Source organism: Aethalodelphis obliquidens, unplaced genomic scaffold (genome assembly GCF_003676395.1).
Source record: "Aethalodelphis obliquidens isolate GAN/ISIS:26980383/991018 unplaced genomic scaffold, ASM367639v1 scaffold2, whole genome shotgun sequence".
Classification (NCBI taxonomy): domain Eukaryota; kingdom Metazoa; phylum Chordata; class Mammalia; order Artiodactyla; family Delphinidae; genus Aethalodelphis; species Aethalodelphis obliquidens.
In genome coordinates, this window is record NW_020837946.1 from 66,071,701 (window position 1) to 66,086,564 (window position 14,864).

Consider the following 14,864-nt stretch of genomic DNA (forward strand, 5'->3'; position numbering starts at 1 on the left):
TCCTTCTATAAGCCTCACCTTAACTAGATAATTCTCTAACGTCAAACACAATGGTTTGAGATGAGGCAAAATACATGCTCCTTTGGAGAAGTCTGAGGCTTTAAAATTTCTGAAAATTAGGAAGACTGGATGATGAGTTAACCATACCTCAAAAGATCCTCAGCCGGAAGTTTAAATTGACTGATGGCTTCAACATTTGATTCTCCATAATTCATTCTTAGTTAATACATTTTTTACTAGCTAAAAATAAAAATTGACTTCCGTACTGTAAGGGAGATATTTGCTATTAGGTATAATGTCAAAATAATGAGAGGGGAATATATATTAAAATTTAATGACCAAATTCTATCTTCCAAATGCTGACTTTAGTTTCTAGTAATATACAATGCCAGAAGTTAGTCCCCACCCTTTCAGCATAGCCCAATCAAATATGCTTATTATCCAACATTTTATTAACTAGATCTTAAGATATTAGTCAGTTTTAAAATAATGATCTTATTAGTGAACAATTGAGTTCAACTAATTACAGCAATTATTTGTCCCAGGCTATAAGGTTTTAAAATTTTCCCCTTTAATCTCATCTGTTATTTTGTGAAACTAGTAGCTATGGCCTTGTTACCTATATGCTAATTTTAGTACCTATATTTAAACTTTCTCTGAATTTTACATTTAACATCTACTTCTGTGTAATCACTGAATTAGCAATACTACCTATCTTACAAACAAGAACAAATGGAAATAGCATCTTCTTCAGTAATCTTATAGAATAAATATAGTAATACTGATTGAAATATCTAAGGTTCCTTTCTTAGAAATATATTTTTGCTCATAATTTTATTAACTGATCCCTAATTTTTGTGACTTTGTTGCATTACTTAAACTGTACCCTTCAGCATCTCAAACTCCCCCAAATCATCTTTCTTAGGATGAGAATAATAATAGAGGTATTTTTGTTCCCTGCCAATCACTTCAAATGACAAAAAAAGAATGAATCTTTGTTTTTCGTTGTTATTTTTATTTGTTTATGCAAGCTTTAATTGTTGGGAATTCTGTCTTCATTTTTGTGTAGTTAAACATCAAGGTTTTAATTCCTTCTCTTTATTCCCAACTCTGTGCTTATTAACCTATAAACAAACCAGGAACATATCCTGGTATTTATACTCTTCTAGTACATCAAAGAATTCTTTAAACTACCAAGACTCTTAACTGTAGTTGGTAAATTTAGAATTTTACATTCTATAATGTATCAAGGCTTTTTGTTTGTTTAGAGAGCATGTTCCGGGTTCAGTAGGGTTAAAAACATTTTCAACCTGATTCTGCATCACTACCTTCACTTCCTTTAAAAAATTATTTACTTCAGGAAACATGAAACTATATGTAAATATCAAGTCAATATCCCAATCATACTTCCATTAATAAATATGCCTGTGAAAACTAAATAAGATCACAGTTTATAAATTATTCCATAAGAGCCAAGAATGTAGCAAAATGAGAATTGGAACTGCCCTCTCACCAAGTATTGTTCTAGTACATACAAAAAAACACCATTGTGGGAGAATTATAAGGAAGAAAGTGTATAAACTGAGGCACTGTTCACAAATCAAAAATTATTTAAAATCCGCAAAAATATTAATCAGAATATTCATATTATCAATAATTCAAAATGGTGAATATTTGAAAAAATGAGTCAACATATCATTTGTCTAGTTATATATTAAGGTACTGTCAATTTATCGCCAATTTTGCCATAGAAATTGTGTCAATAGATATTTCCTATTTTCTTACAGAAAGAAAATATAATTTTTAAAAATCTGATAGTTTAAAGCATACATAACACCAAAATATCTTCTGACGTAGAAATTCCTACCTCTTTGCTTTCCTCCATATCTGACTCGCTGCTGAATTCTTCAGTATTTAAATTTTCAAAGTCAGATTCTCCGACAGCAATTGGTACAGTCACAGTGAGGCTGGGGTTGTTTATAAAGGACATGTAATCACTTTCATCCACAACATATTTTTCTACACTGCTGCCTATGCCACTGGTCGTTCCATTTCCATCTTTGAGATAATTGAGGTCTTTGCCTATTTCTATGGTGGTATGGTTGGAAATACAGCTGTCTTTTTTGTTATTTAGATCTTCAAGAGGTTTAATTTCATCTAAAGCTTTCTGCTTTCTAACAAAGGCTTTCTGAATAAATTCACGTATTTTTCTTTTAACATAATCAATTCCTTTCTGCATCCTTCCCACAGCAATCTGGAGATTATTCATTTCATTATCATCATCAGTGGCGGCAAGATTGTCAGAACTGAATGAACTCAAGAGTAAGGCCAGGAAGAGGTTCAGAACCTAAAACACAATAGGAAAATTGGTGATCAAAACATTCTGTTGTTTCTATTGCTCCTAACTACAAATTTTCCAAAACTGTTCTTACACCTCACTTTTTGCTGATAGGTTTTCTTTCTAGTTTATGGTAAACTATCCTGGAAAAAAAAAAAAAGGTGAATGAAATAAACACCTGGCCAATATAAAAGAATACTATTAACACTAATTCCTTTTTAGTCATTGCAAAATTACTGAAACCACTGTTGCGTAAAACTTCTATATTAAGTTCAATTCCAAATTTAAAATTTTAGCTATCTAGATATCTATACAGTGAAAAAGAAACAAACCTTTTATTGGGATGTTAAGAATTTTCCCCATGTAACTTGGGTTTTCCAGGACACTGATAATTTATTATAGTTTTATTCCTGAAGCCAAAGATGATTCCAATATATTTAAATACGATTTTATTTTTATGTGTTTGTACCAATTTTTGCACTTTGGATAACTTGTCTATTTAAAAAATATATATACCTACTGCTAGATCAAAGTTCCCAGTTTTTGGTTCAGAAAATAATGGCCACTAGATTTATACAGTGGTTGGAAATACTATAAAGAAATGGTTAGAGACCACTAATTAGTCTATAACTTGGGTCTCCAAAAATAGGACCCACTGATATGAGTGAGTGAAAAGATTAGTGACCATAAACCCACTGTGTACACTCAAAAAGAGGTAATTTACTAAGGAACAGAGTACTCCCATAGGCACAAGACCAAGTAATATAATTTTTTTTCAGAATTTGATTGATAATGTTCATGAGTCCCTGACTATTCAAGCATACAGAACAAAAAAGAAGGATATGGCCCTGAAGGGATCCAAAGACAAAAAGTAAATAGTACAGAAGAGGAATCCTAGAAAAAATTTTAAGTAAAACTCCAATGAAAAGGATACTGCATTCTTGCTATATTCCTATCTTTCCAATAAGCTAATGAGGCTCAGAGTTCCTTTGTCTAACCAGTACGAGTTAGTCTAACCAATTGTGGTAAGAAAGGTAAAAACCTATAAGACCCAACAAGGACTGCACATAATTCTGTGAGTCTATATTGACATCTTTCAATTGCTATACCACGTCTGCTAGTATTCATACTAAGACCTGCTCCTTCACATCAGAAATTTACCAATAAAGTTATATTTTACTGTGATTTGCCTTGAATTTACTTTTTGGATGAAAAAACAGATGCAAGAGAAAAAAATTAAATGCTACGTTTGTGTTTTATCCATTGTAAAACAATTTTGGTACCATAATTTTTTTCTAGATTTGATTTCCTAAGGTTTATTAATGAACTTTTCTATTAGGAACTTTTTCTTGACAAATATCAATCAACCTTCCCAGAGTGAGATCCAACTTATAGTTCCTCTTCAAAGCATTGGAACAGGTATCTACTTGTGTCATTTACTGTTATATCTATATGGCCTGCTCCCCTTTCTCATTAGAATTATAATGTTGGGTAAGAATCCAGTTTCTGTCAATTTTCCCAGTGCTAAGCTTACAAGATTGTTGTAAGGATTCAATTAGAAAATCCATGTGGCTCTCACAAAGCTACTGGCACATAGTAAACCCTTGAGAAAGTTTAGCTGTTATTATCAATGTTATTAATACTACGATACAACCTACCCTTTGTTATACTATCTTTCAATTTATCTTTTTTCTTGGAAATGTTTGTGTGAGCAAACATTTCTAGGGCTCCTTTGTTACCACAGGGGATTGATCTGCATAACAACTGGCCAAGGTGTTGGTTGTGATCAAAGGCAATTTAAGAGAATACAGTTCAACTAGCTTACTCAGGGACTGGAACCTGGAAACCTGTCTCACACGTGGTTATGGGCAGACCTGATAGCTCATTGAGTGAAAATGACTCACACGTCCCCCAGTCTCTTGGAATAATAATTTCCATTTGGGGTTCAGGATTGAAATATATTGCACGTATCAATACTGTCTCCATCCTGATTCTTTTTTTTTTTTTTTTTTGGCCGCACCACGGGCACGCAGGATCTTAGTTCCCAACCAGGGATTGTGCCCCCTGCAGTGGAAATGTGGAGTCCTAACTACTGGACCGCCAGGGAAGTCCCTCCATCCTGATTCCTAATTGGTGAGAAGAACCCAAAACTTTCACATCCCTCCTGTATGCTAATGCTCCACCTTCTCTTAGACACAGACGAGACTGCGGTGGCTACTTCTAGAAGTGGTAATCTTCAAAAAATCGTATTTTCCTTCTGCAGCACTTGCCTTGAACCTATAAAAGGATTTCTGGCCACAGTGTTAGCAAACCAAGAATAATAGCCTGGGGAAAAGCAGTCTGTGGCCAAACCTCTGTCTTGTCTGTGGACTAGGCAGTGGTTACTCACACTTCTCGTGGTGGAGCACCATACAGAAGTTTACATGTGTTAACAGGAAGTTATGTCAGCTTGTCTTTGGCGGACATTATCCTTTCTGGTGAGGATGAGAAGGAAGGATTGTAGGAGGCACTGCATCAGTTTCAGTCAGTCTTATTTAAGCAAATGTGATATGAACACATTTCCTTAATAGTGGTAAACATGACAGATACTATTACTACCTAGTTACTCCAGAAAAAATATCTAAGATATCACAAAAGGAGGACTATTTTTTAACTTATAGTAAAAAAAAAAAAAAAGGGAGATTCTTTAATTTTTAAAAAAATGTATAGAACTTAGGGCTTCCCTGGTGGCACAGTGGTTGAGAATCCACCTGCCAAATGCAGGGAACATGGGTTTGAGCCCTGGTCTGGGAAGATCCCACATGCCGTGGAGCAACTAAGCCCATGCGCCACAACTACTAAGCCTGCGCTCTAGAGCTTGCAAGCCACAACTACTGAGCCCACGTGCCACAATTACTGAAGCCCGTGTGCCTAGAGCCCGCGCTCCGCAACAAGAGAAGCCATCACAATGAGAAGCCCGTGCACTGCAACGAAGAGTAGCCCCGGCTCGCCGCAACCAGAGAAAGCCCGTGCACAGCAACAAAGACCCAATGCATCCAAAAATAAAAAAAAAAATTTTTTAAAGGTACAGAATTTAAATTTATGCCAATAGATGGAAATTATTATTTTATAGGCTATATCTTTTTATGCATATACAGCCATCCAAATTAATATTAAATGTCATCCATAGGTATGGATACTTCCTGAAATTGTCTTTCAACTTGAATCTTCCGTACAGTTAGAGACATGTGTCTTATTTCAGTAAACTAATAGATGACATGTGATATGTTGTGTTTCCTTCTCTTTAAGTTCACTCTGTGTTTTCTGGCTACATGAATTCTACCAAAATCCCACTTGCTCTTTGTCACTTTCCTGATAAAAAGCCATCTGTAGCTCTGAATTGCCTACAGAAAAACTCCAATTTTGTTATGCAAAGTCAGCCTTTTCATAAATTAAACTCTACACAGTTTGGCCCCAAATTTACTTTCTACTACTCCCACTATGAATTCCCTGTTGCTTGTGTCTGATCTGCTCACTCATTGTTGTCATAAAGGGTTCTGTTCTCTGCCTTTTATTCTTTTCTTCCAATGTATGCCAAATATATAAATGAAATCAAATCAAATCTAAAATCAAACCTATGACCTTTTCTTTGTTTCTTTTCTATTAACCCTATGACCATTTCTTTCTGTTCTATGCAATATTGCACTTTTCTGAAAGCAAGCAAGTTGTATTCGGAATTGTGGTGGCTTTAAAGTAAACCTACAGGGAAATTCCCTGGCAGTCCAGTGGTTAGGACTCCACACTTCCATTGCAGGGGGCACGGGTTTGATCTCTGGTTGGGGAACTAAAATCCTGCATGCCATGCAGCATGGTCAAAACCAAAAAATATATATATATATTTATGTATATAAATTATTTGATACTCTTCTCTTCAAAAGTGAAAGCCTAATCCCTTTTTCTTAAGTGTGAGTTCTTTTTAGTGACTAGCTTCTAATGAATACAATATGGCAGAAGTGACAGTACGTGACTTCAGGATTAGAACATAAAGAGGGCTTTCTCCTTGCCCTTTGTTTTGTGTCACCTGCTCTGGGAGAAGCCAGTTGCCATGTCATGAAATAATCAACAACCCTATGGTGAGATACATGTGGAGAAAAACTGAAGCCTTCTACTAACAGCCAACAAAGAGGAATTGGGACCTCCTGCCAATAGCCATGAGAGTGAGCCTTCTTAGAAGCTGATCCTCCTGTCTTAGTCAAGATAACTGAGTTCCCTGCCAACATCTTGACAGCAACCTTATGACAGACCCAAAGCCAGAAGCACCCAGATAAGGTGCCCCCAAATTTCAGACCCACAGAAACTATGAAACAATTAATAAATGTTTATTATTTTAGGCCACTGTTCATATTTCTGGATTGTACACTGTTCATGTTTGTTGTTATTTTAAGAAGAGGTCAGAATTATCTAAGCTAATACTGAGGAGGTTGAAATCTTGGGATAAATAGAAATAAATGATAATCTTTTGCTTTTTTCCCCCCCTCCCTTTTCTTTTCCTCTGGGGAATTGGAAGTTGCTTTGATGTGAAAGGAAATTAAGTCTATAAATTGTATACTTTAAAATATTGGTTATGACTATTCCACTGGACTGGGGCCTAATCAAGCACCTTAGTATAATAACTTTATATTTAAAGTATAAGAGCCTGATCCCTCTTAGAGAATCTACTGTCCTTTCTTCCCCAACCACTGGGTCCACTGTTCCCTGGCTTGGGACAGTCTACCTTTCTTCTTACCGAGCTAAATCTTACATCTCAGTAAAGATATTTCAGGTCTGAACTCCTTGACAAAGCCTTGCCCGATCATCCTTGCCACTGTAAAGCAAAGTTTCCATCTTGTGAACTTGACATATAACACTTCACTTTCACATTTTTTCACTTACTAGTTCCTATTTTTACTCCTGTTTAGGTAAATGTCATATCACAATGCCATATATATCTTCCTATCATCTTTCCCATGCCTCCAGGACTCAGCAGAGATGTGTTGGACATGGTTCATTTTACACAGAAATGATAAACAAGTGATTCTTGAGTCAGTGTTACTTGTTCATACTGTAGTTTCTAGGCAACAATTACCTTATGTGCTTTTAATGGACTGAGATTATCACTATTTTTTTTAAACTCCAACTTGTAGAGAACCCAAATTTGAAACATTTTCAAGTGATACTATTATTAGTACTTATAAATAAAATGAATGACTGCTCTTCATGGCACTTCCATGCTTTAGTACAAGAACTGAAATATAAAAGCCAAAACTGGCCCTCTCCATGATCAATAAGAGGTACAGAGATGAAGAACAGCTTTGGTTCAAAAGACATTTTAAGAGTTTACGTTGCTGGAAAAAATAAAAATAATGAGTAAGGAAATATTTTAAAAGAGTTCATGTGGATTTCAATAGTCTGAGCTACACCTGACTCCTGCCATCATGAAAATTGAGAATGATTTAAAAAAAAAACATTCAAAACATTCCTCAGTTGAGCATACTTTTTCATGGTTACATTGTCTTTTACTGAAAATGAGAAAAATGTTTTACCACATACCACCAGGTTTCCAATGACCATAACCATCATGAAGACAGTAAGGCACATGGTTTGACCGGCGACCTCCATGCAGTCCCACATGGTCTCTATCCACTCTCCACACAGCACTCGGAACACAATCAGGAAGGAGTGGAAGAAGTCATGCATGTGCCAGCGCGGGAGTTCACAATCATTGGAAATCTTGCAGACACATTCTTTGTAGCTCTTACCAAAGAGCTGCATGCCGACCACGGCAAAAATGAAGACGATGATGGCCAACACCAAGGTGAGGTTACCCAGAGCCCCCACTGAATTGCCAATGATCTTTATCAGCATGTTCAGAGTCGGCCAAGATTTTGCCAATTTGAAAACTCTGAGCTGGAAACAAAAGCAAGAAGGCCATTACTGCTCTGCATTCTGAAGAATCTGCATATTTGTTTGTAGGAAAAGTCTACAGTGTCTCAATTTTAGGTGATGGATTATTCATGTGCCAAACTATTATCTGGCAAATGTATTAGTTTGTTACCATGGGATATTTTTCATTTTGAAATAGTTTATATTGTAAATAAAATAATTATACAGTTTTTCATCAGCATTCAAAGAATAAGATTCACCAAATATTCCTGAATCTTACATAAGCATTTATACTATTCTTTTTGTTTTTCTCTAAGGAACTGAGATACCTAACATTAGTGGTGATTAATTAGAAAAGACTCTTTCAGAAACGTAGAGGCTCTCATTATTTAAAAGCCCAAAGTGGATATATTTTTCAGTGTACTTGAAATATAATGCTGAAATGCACAAGTGCAAACAACACTTATATAAGGTACAAGAGAAAAACCAACTAATTTCTTTAAATCTCTGGACTGCTATATCTGTAGCTTGTTGTAATATTAGGCTGTATTTTAAAGGAGATTTATTATATTCAAGGAAGAAATACTTGGACTTGAGTAAAAAGCTGTATTTTGTCAACCTTTATGTCTTCAGTGATTTAATTAATCAACTCATTATAGTGTGAATGGCTCTCCACTACTGTGCCTGACACATTGGTTGTATTAGAAGCCTCTAGAGTACCATTTACCATTAAATAGCAGCAGCATTTTATTTCCGATGCTTCAGTAAATGTCAGGTCAAGAGTAGTGCATTATTTAATGGCAACTAAGTGACCCAGAGGAGCAGATATAAGAACCAAAAATTTTAATTTATTCCCAGAGAATAATTAATGCAAAAGGGCCTGATACACTAAGCAAGACACTGATGATATTATGCCTTCTATCTCCCCAAACTGCATCACATTATCACAAAGATTTACTAAGCTTCTTAAAAGTAGTTGCCCATATTTACTTGTTATATAATCATTGCTAATTTTTTTTTTGGTTTTTTTTTTTGCATCCTTCTAGCTTCAAATTAAGATCTACAGCTATCCATGAAGACTAGGAAAGGAAATCACAGCTCTAAGGATCTTAACACAAATTTGAAAGTGGTAAGGGAGTTTCTAAACAGACTTCACAACAAAGTCTTGAAACTAATCACTATCACTGTTAAGATAAGTTGCCTATAAGAATCTGTCTTTACTAACTATATACAATCTCTGCTGTTTCAAAATAAATCACAAAAAGTTAGAGCCAACTCAAATAAACAGCACAATAAAACATACCAAACTTCAAATGGCAATGTGTCAAGTGATATTTTGTCTCATCTGTAAAAGATCCATAAACTTTGAAATATAAAGATCAAATGAAAGACCCTTTTAAAATTAAAGTATAACACAGGCAACTCTTCTCAGAGAGTGTATTTGGTGACTTCCTGACCTGGCTGAAGGAGCAGATGTATAGGAGCTCTGTCTTCTTTCCCTGTACACTCTACCCAGTCCCGGGTCTTGGCTTCTACGGGGCCAAAGTGGGCAACTCCATGATCCCTTAGCCTCTGGTAGAAAGATGAGCCCACCCAAAGCCCCAACCAAGCCTTATCATGGGTAAGCAAACCCTATATAGCTGAGAGGTACATATTGTGTTGTTTAATTTGATATGCGTTTATCTATGACCTCCATTTTCTCTCTCCCCATTAGCCTTGCCATTCAATTACTAAGGATAGAACTATTGCCTGTTCATTTGAATAAACTTAATCTATGCATTAAAACTACGAGGAAGAAGAAATTACCAGCTGCTTTGTTAGAAGTATATTCAAATAATATTAAAGCTATGGGAAATCTTGTAATTTTTTTCTAGAAAGGAGTGACTACTAATTAAATTATTTATAAAAACATTATGTTTACTCTCAGTTAATTTACCAGTCGAAATGATCGGAGAACTGACAATCCTTCCACGTTTGCCAAACCAAGTTCCATTAAACTAAGGCTCACAATTAAACCATCAAAAATATTCCAGCCTTCTTGAAAGTAATAATATGGATCCATGGCAATTATCTTTAGAAACATTTCTGCTGTGAAGATCCCAGTGAAGACCTAAGGGAGAAATGTTTATTACACAAGTGAAGACTCTTGAAAACATAAATAACAATTGAGCGATTTAATTTAGTCCCAACAAATCACAATTCAATTCTGAGTTTTAAAAATTGGTTTGGGGGCTTCCCTGGTGGCACAGTGGTTGAGAGTCCGCCTGCCGATGCAGGGGACACGGGATCGGGCCCCGGTCCGGGAAGATCCCACATGCCGCGGAGCGGCTGGGCCCGTGAGCCATGGCCGCTGAGCCTGCGCGTCCGGAGCCTGTACTCCGCAACGGGAGAGGCCACAACAGTGAGAGGCCCACGTACCATACACACACACACACAAAATTGGTTTGGGTCCAGGAAATTAGTATCCTCAAATGGTTTGTATTCAAATCAATATTTAATTGTTTACTATATTTAAGGTTTATCAAGTGATAAAGAATTAAGACAATAAAATTAATATTCTTCTCCCTAGCCCTCCAAAAACTCACCAAATAATTACCTAATAGTTTGGTTCCCTCCCTTGGCCCTGCAGGCAAGGCTGGTGCTAAAAAGGCTTTATATTGGCTGTAATAAACAAGGTCACCACTAGCCCTATAGATGTTAAGGATGCTTTTAAAAAATATATATATTTTCCTGGCCAAAGAGAAGCAGCATTCTCTATTCTCCATTTTCTTCCTCTACAACTATTTTAAATTTTCCACACGTCTTCAACCATTTTTCTTTATTCTCCACTCTCGGTACTTCTGCATCTCAGAGGTAATGGAAGTCAGTCAACCTGAACTTACTCAGTTTCCTTATATCTACCAAACTACTTACATCCACACCATACTTTGCTTTTTCTTTTCCTGTTAAAAATTAAAGACATGTCACTGCTTTGCTCTAATTTCTGCAGCTGCAATTATGTATCTTCTTTGGACTTCTTGAAGAATTCACTTTCTCAATTAACCTGTAGTTTCAACCTCTTCCTGCTACTGACTGCTTAATTTTGGGATTTTACAAGTATCAACAGATACTCAGTCCCGCTCCACCTTAAAACTACCACCAGCATCATAAAAGAAACTCTCTTTGCATTTTACTTCCCCCATTAGCTACCACCATCTGTCTTCTCTTCATAGCCCAACTTCGTTAAGAGTTTGTGTACTTGTCTGTACTCACTAGTTCCATTTCTTTAACTTACCCCCCTGACCTGCCAGCAGCACAAACTGCTTTAACCAATTTCACCAACATAACCGAAACTGCCATTGATAAATTCAATTGAACTTTTAATAGTTATCTTGCTTGCCTCTTTAGGAGTTTTTCACAACGTTGTCTGTTCCTTGTTCCTTAAAATAGTTTCTGTCCTGGCTTCAGTGATCCACATCTCCCTGGATACTTCTCAGTTGCTTTTCCTCCTCCAACAAATCATTCAACACTGGATTTTTTCAGAGGTCTTTCTGTCCTCAACCTTCTTAATCTAATTTTCTTTTTACAATAACTTTACATTTTGAGATCTATTTTCCCATTCAAGCATATCCCCTGAATTCCAGAACTACATCCTTATTTCCTTATTCAACACCTCCACTGGATAACTGTCTCACAGGTACCTCAAATTCAACAGGTCCAAAATTCATTTCATCACTTTCTCTGCACAACCTTGCTTCTCTTCTGATATTTGTTAACTCAGTAAATGTAATGACTCTATACCTCGCTGGCCAGCTCAGAAACATGAGAGTCTTGCTAACTTTTCCAAATATCTCTTGAATACTTCAAGTTGACATTCACCCATGCATGTATTACCAGTTTTTCCTCCTTTTATTGTTGAGTAGAATTCTATTGTTTGAATATTCTATAAATATTTAAATAATGTATAGCACTTTTTGTCTATTTTCCAAGAAATCTTGGCCACCCCAATCACATGTGCTAATATTTTCATATATTTTATACTTACATATGCTATAAATGCTTGCTTTAAATAATCAGTTGTCTTTTCAAGAAATTAAGATAAGGGAAAAAAAACAGTATTTTCTATTCACCCACATTTATTCATTTCTAGTGACCATCATTCTCAAATTTCCATCTAATACGTTCTTCCCGTTCAGCCTGAAGAACTTCCTTTAGCATTTCTTGCAGCATAATTCAGGTGTAACAACTTTTTTAAGGTTTTGTTTATATTAAAATTCTTTATTTCACACTAGTTTTTGATAGATAGTTTCACCATAGAATAATGTTTTAACTTCTTTTTTTCATCAGGCCACTTTCTTATGGCCTGAACTGTTTCTGACGAGATGTTAATCCCTTGTATATAATATATATTTTTCTTCTGGCTGCTTCTAAAAGTTTCTTTTGCTTTCACAGCTTGGCTAAGATGTGCCCAATGTAGTTAATTTTATATTTATCCTGTTGATGTTCACTGAAATTTTACAATTTAATATTAAGGTGTCTAAGTTAATATCTTTCATCAAATTTGAGAACATTTTGGCCATTATTTCTCCAAATATTTGTTTTGTTCCATTCTCTCTTTTGTCCTTCTGAGTCTCCCTTATGTAAATATTAGACCACTTGATGTTATTCTGCAGATTAGTGTGACTTAGTTCATTTTTCCTGTAAGTTTTTCTCTGCTGTTCAAATTGGATAATTTCTACTGGTTTGCTTCAAGTTTGACACTTTCTTCTGACATCTGCAATTTTCTTTTAAACTCATCCAGTGAATTTTTCATTTTAGAATTTGTACTTTTCAGTTCTAAAATGTCTAGATAATTCTTTTATATAGTTTCCATTTTTTCTGCTCATATTCTCCATCTGTTTATTCTTGATGACCATTTTTTTCCTTCAATTTGTTAAATGTATTTATAATAGGTCCTCTAAAGTCCTTTAATGCTAATTTTAGTAATTCAGCCATCTCTGGATCTATTTCTATTGAGTATTTTTTTCTCTCAAGTTACAGTTTCCTATTTCTTCATATATCATGTAATTTTTTATGTGATGTGAATAATGTATTGTAGAGAGTTTTGATTCAATTATTTTCCTCTAAAAAGTACTGATTTTTGTCCTAGCAGGAAGTTAAATTATAGGTTGGCCACTTTGAACTTATGGTAGTTAGGTTTAATACTTAAGTAGGGCACAGCTATTTTGGTTTGCTCTTTGTCCTAGTTGAATCTTCTGGTTCTCTGACATAGCCTTCACTCCTTAAGTGTAACCCCTTTGGGGTTTTAAAGGAAAGCCCAAAGTCTTTGTTCAATTTCTCCATCTTGGTCAGCTTTAAATTCCAAACTCTTGGGAAGTATTTCCTTCTACTCTTTTTTTTTTTTTTTTTGGAACAATTTGTGAAGGATTGGTGTTAATTCTTTAAATATTTGGTAGGATTCACCAAAGAAATCATCTGGGCCTAGGCTTTCCTTTGTGGGAACATTTTTTGATTACTAATTCAATTTTTACTTGTTATAAGTTTTTTCGTATTTTCTATTTCTTCTTGAGTCAGTTTCAGTGGTTTGTTACTTTCTAGGAATTTTTCCATTTCCTCTAGGTTATCTAATTTGTTGGTACAATTATTTATAGTACTCTGTATACTCCTTTCTATTTCTGTAAGATCAATAGTGATGTCCCCTCTTCATTCCTGCTTTTAGTAATTTGAATTTTCTCTCTTTTTCTTGGTAAGTATAGCTCAAGATTTGTCATTTCTATTGCTCTTTTCAAAAAATCAACTTTTGGGTTTGTTGATTTTTTTCTGATGTTTTCCTATTCACTATTTCATTCATTTCCACTCTATTCTTTATTATTTCCTTTCTTATGCTAGTTTAAGATTTAGTTTGCTCTTCTTTTTTCTAGTTTCCTAAGATGAAAGTATAGATTATGGATTTGAAGTATTATTTTTTTACTATAGGCATTTACAGCATAAATTTCCCTCTAGGCACTATTTCAGTTTGGTGTGTTTTCATTTTCATTCATCTCAAAGTATTTTCTGATTTTTCTTGTGATTTCTTTTTTAACCTATCGGTTATTTACAAGTCTGCTTTTAATTTCCATATATTTATAAATTTTCCAAATTCCTGTTTATTGATTTCTAATTTCATTCTATTTTTGTGAGAAAAAATACTTTGATTTCAATCTTTTTAAGTTTAATGAGGCTTGTTGTATGACTTACCTATCGCTTATGCTGGGGAATATTCCATATGTACTTGAGAAGAATGTGAATCCTGTCTATATATTTTCTACTATTTCATTATCTTCCTTAACACATAAGACAAGTCCTATTTTGAACTGTCCATTTGTTGTTTACGTCTTTCCAGCATCCACTCTCTCTTCTTCTGATACTGGTAGACCTAATTTTCTTCTTCATAATTGTATTCATTTACTCTGTTTCCAGTGATAAGACATGGTTCTGGTTTGGCCAAATAGGGCATTCTAACCCTAGAATCAGATTAACTGACTGACTTAGAAATGGTCATGTAACTCCAACCAGGCCAATGATATTCAATTCTTGGGCTTTTGTTGGAACCACTAGTTAGGAGGCACAATCCTTCTGCTTAAAGAGCTGTGTCAGGATAAAACTT

General features: G+C 35.0%; 1 protein-coding gene across 1 annotated transcript in view; it reads right to left on the bottom strand.

Moving 5' to 3' along the window:
• SCN2A (sodium voltage-gated channel alpha subunit 2) overlaps positions 1-14,864 on the bottom strand; it is a 92,319-nt gene that overhangs the window by 36,829 nt on the left and 40,626 nt on the right. Inside the window, exons 15-17 of the mRNA XM_027129389.1 lie at positions 10,176-10,349; positions 7,907-8,263; positions 1,868-2,347 (exon numbers count right to left, since the gene is read on the bottom strand). Coding sequence (XP_026985190.1) covers positions 1,868-2,347; positions 7,907-8,263; positions 10,176-10,349 — 1,011 coding nt within the window. The remainder of the gene's footprint in view (positions 1-1,867; positions 2,348-7,906; positions 8,264-10,175; positions 10,350-14,864) is intronic.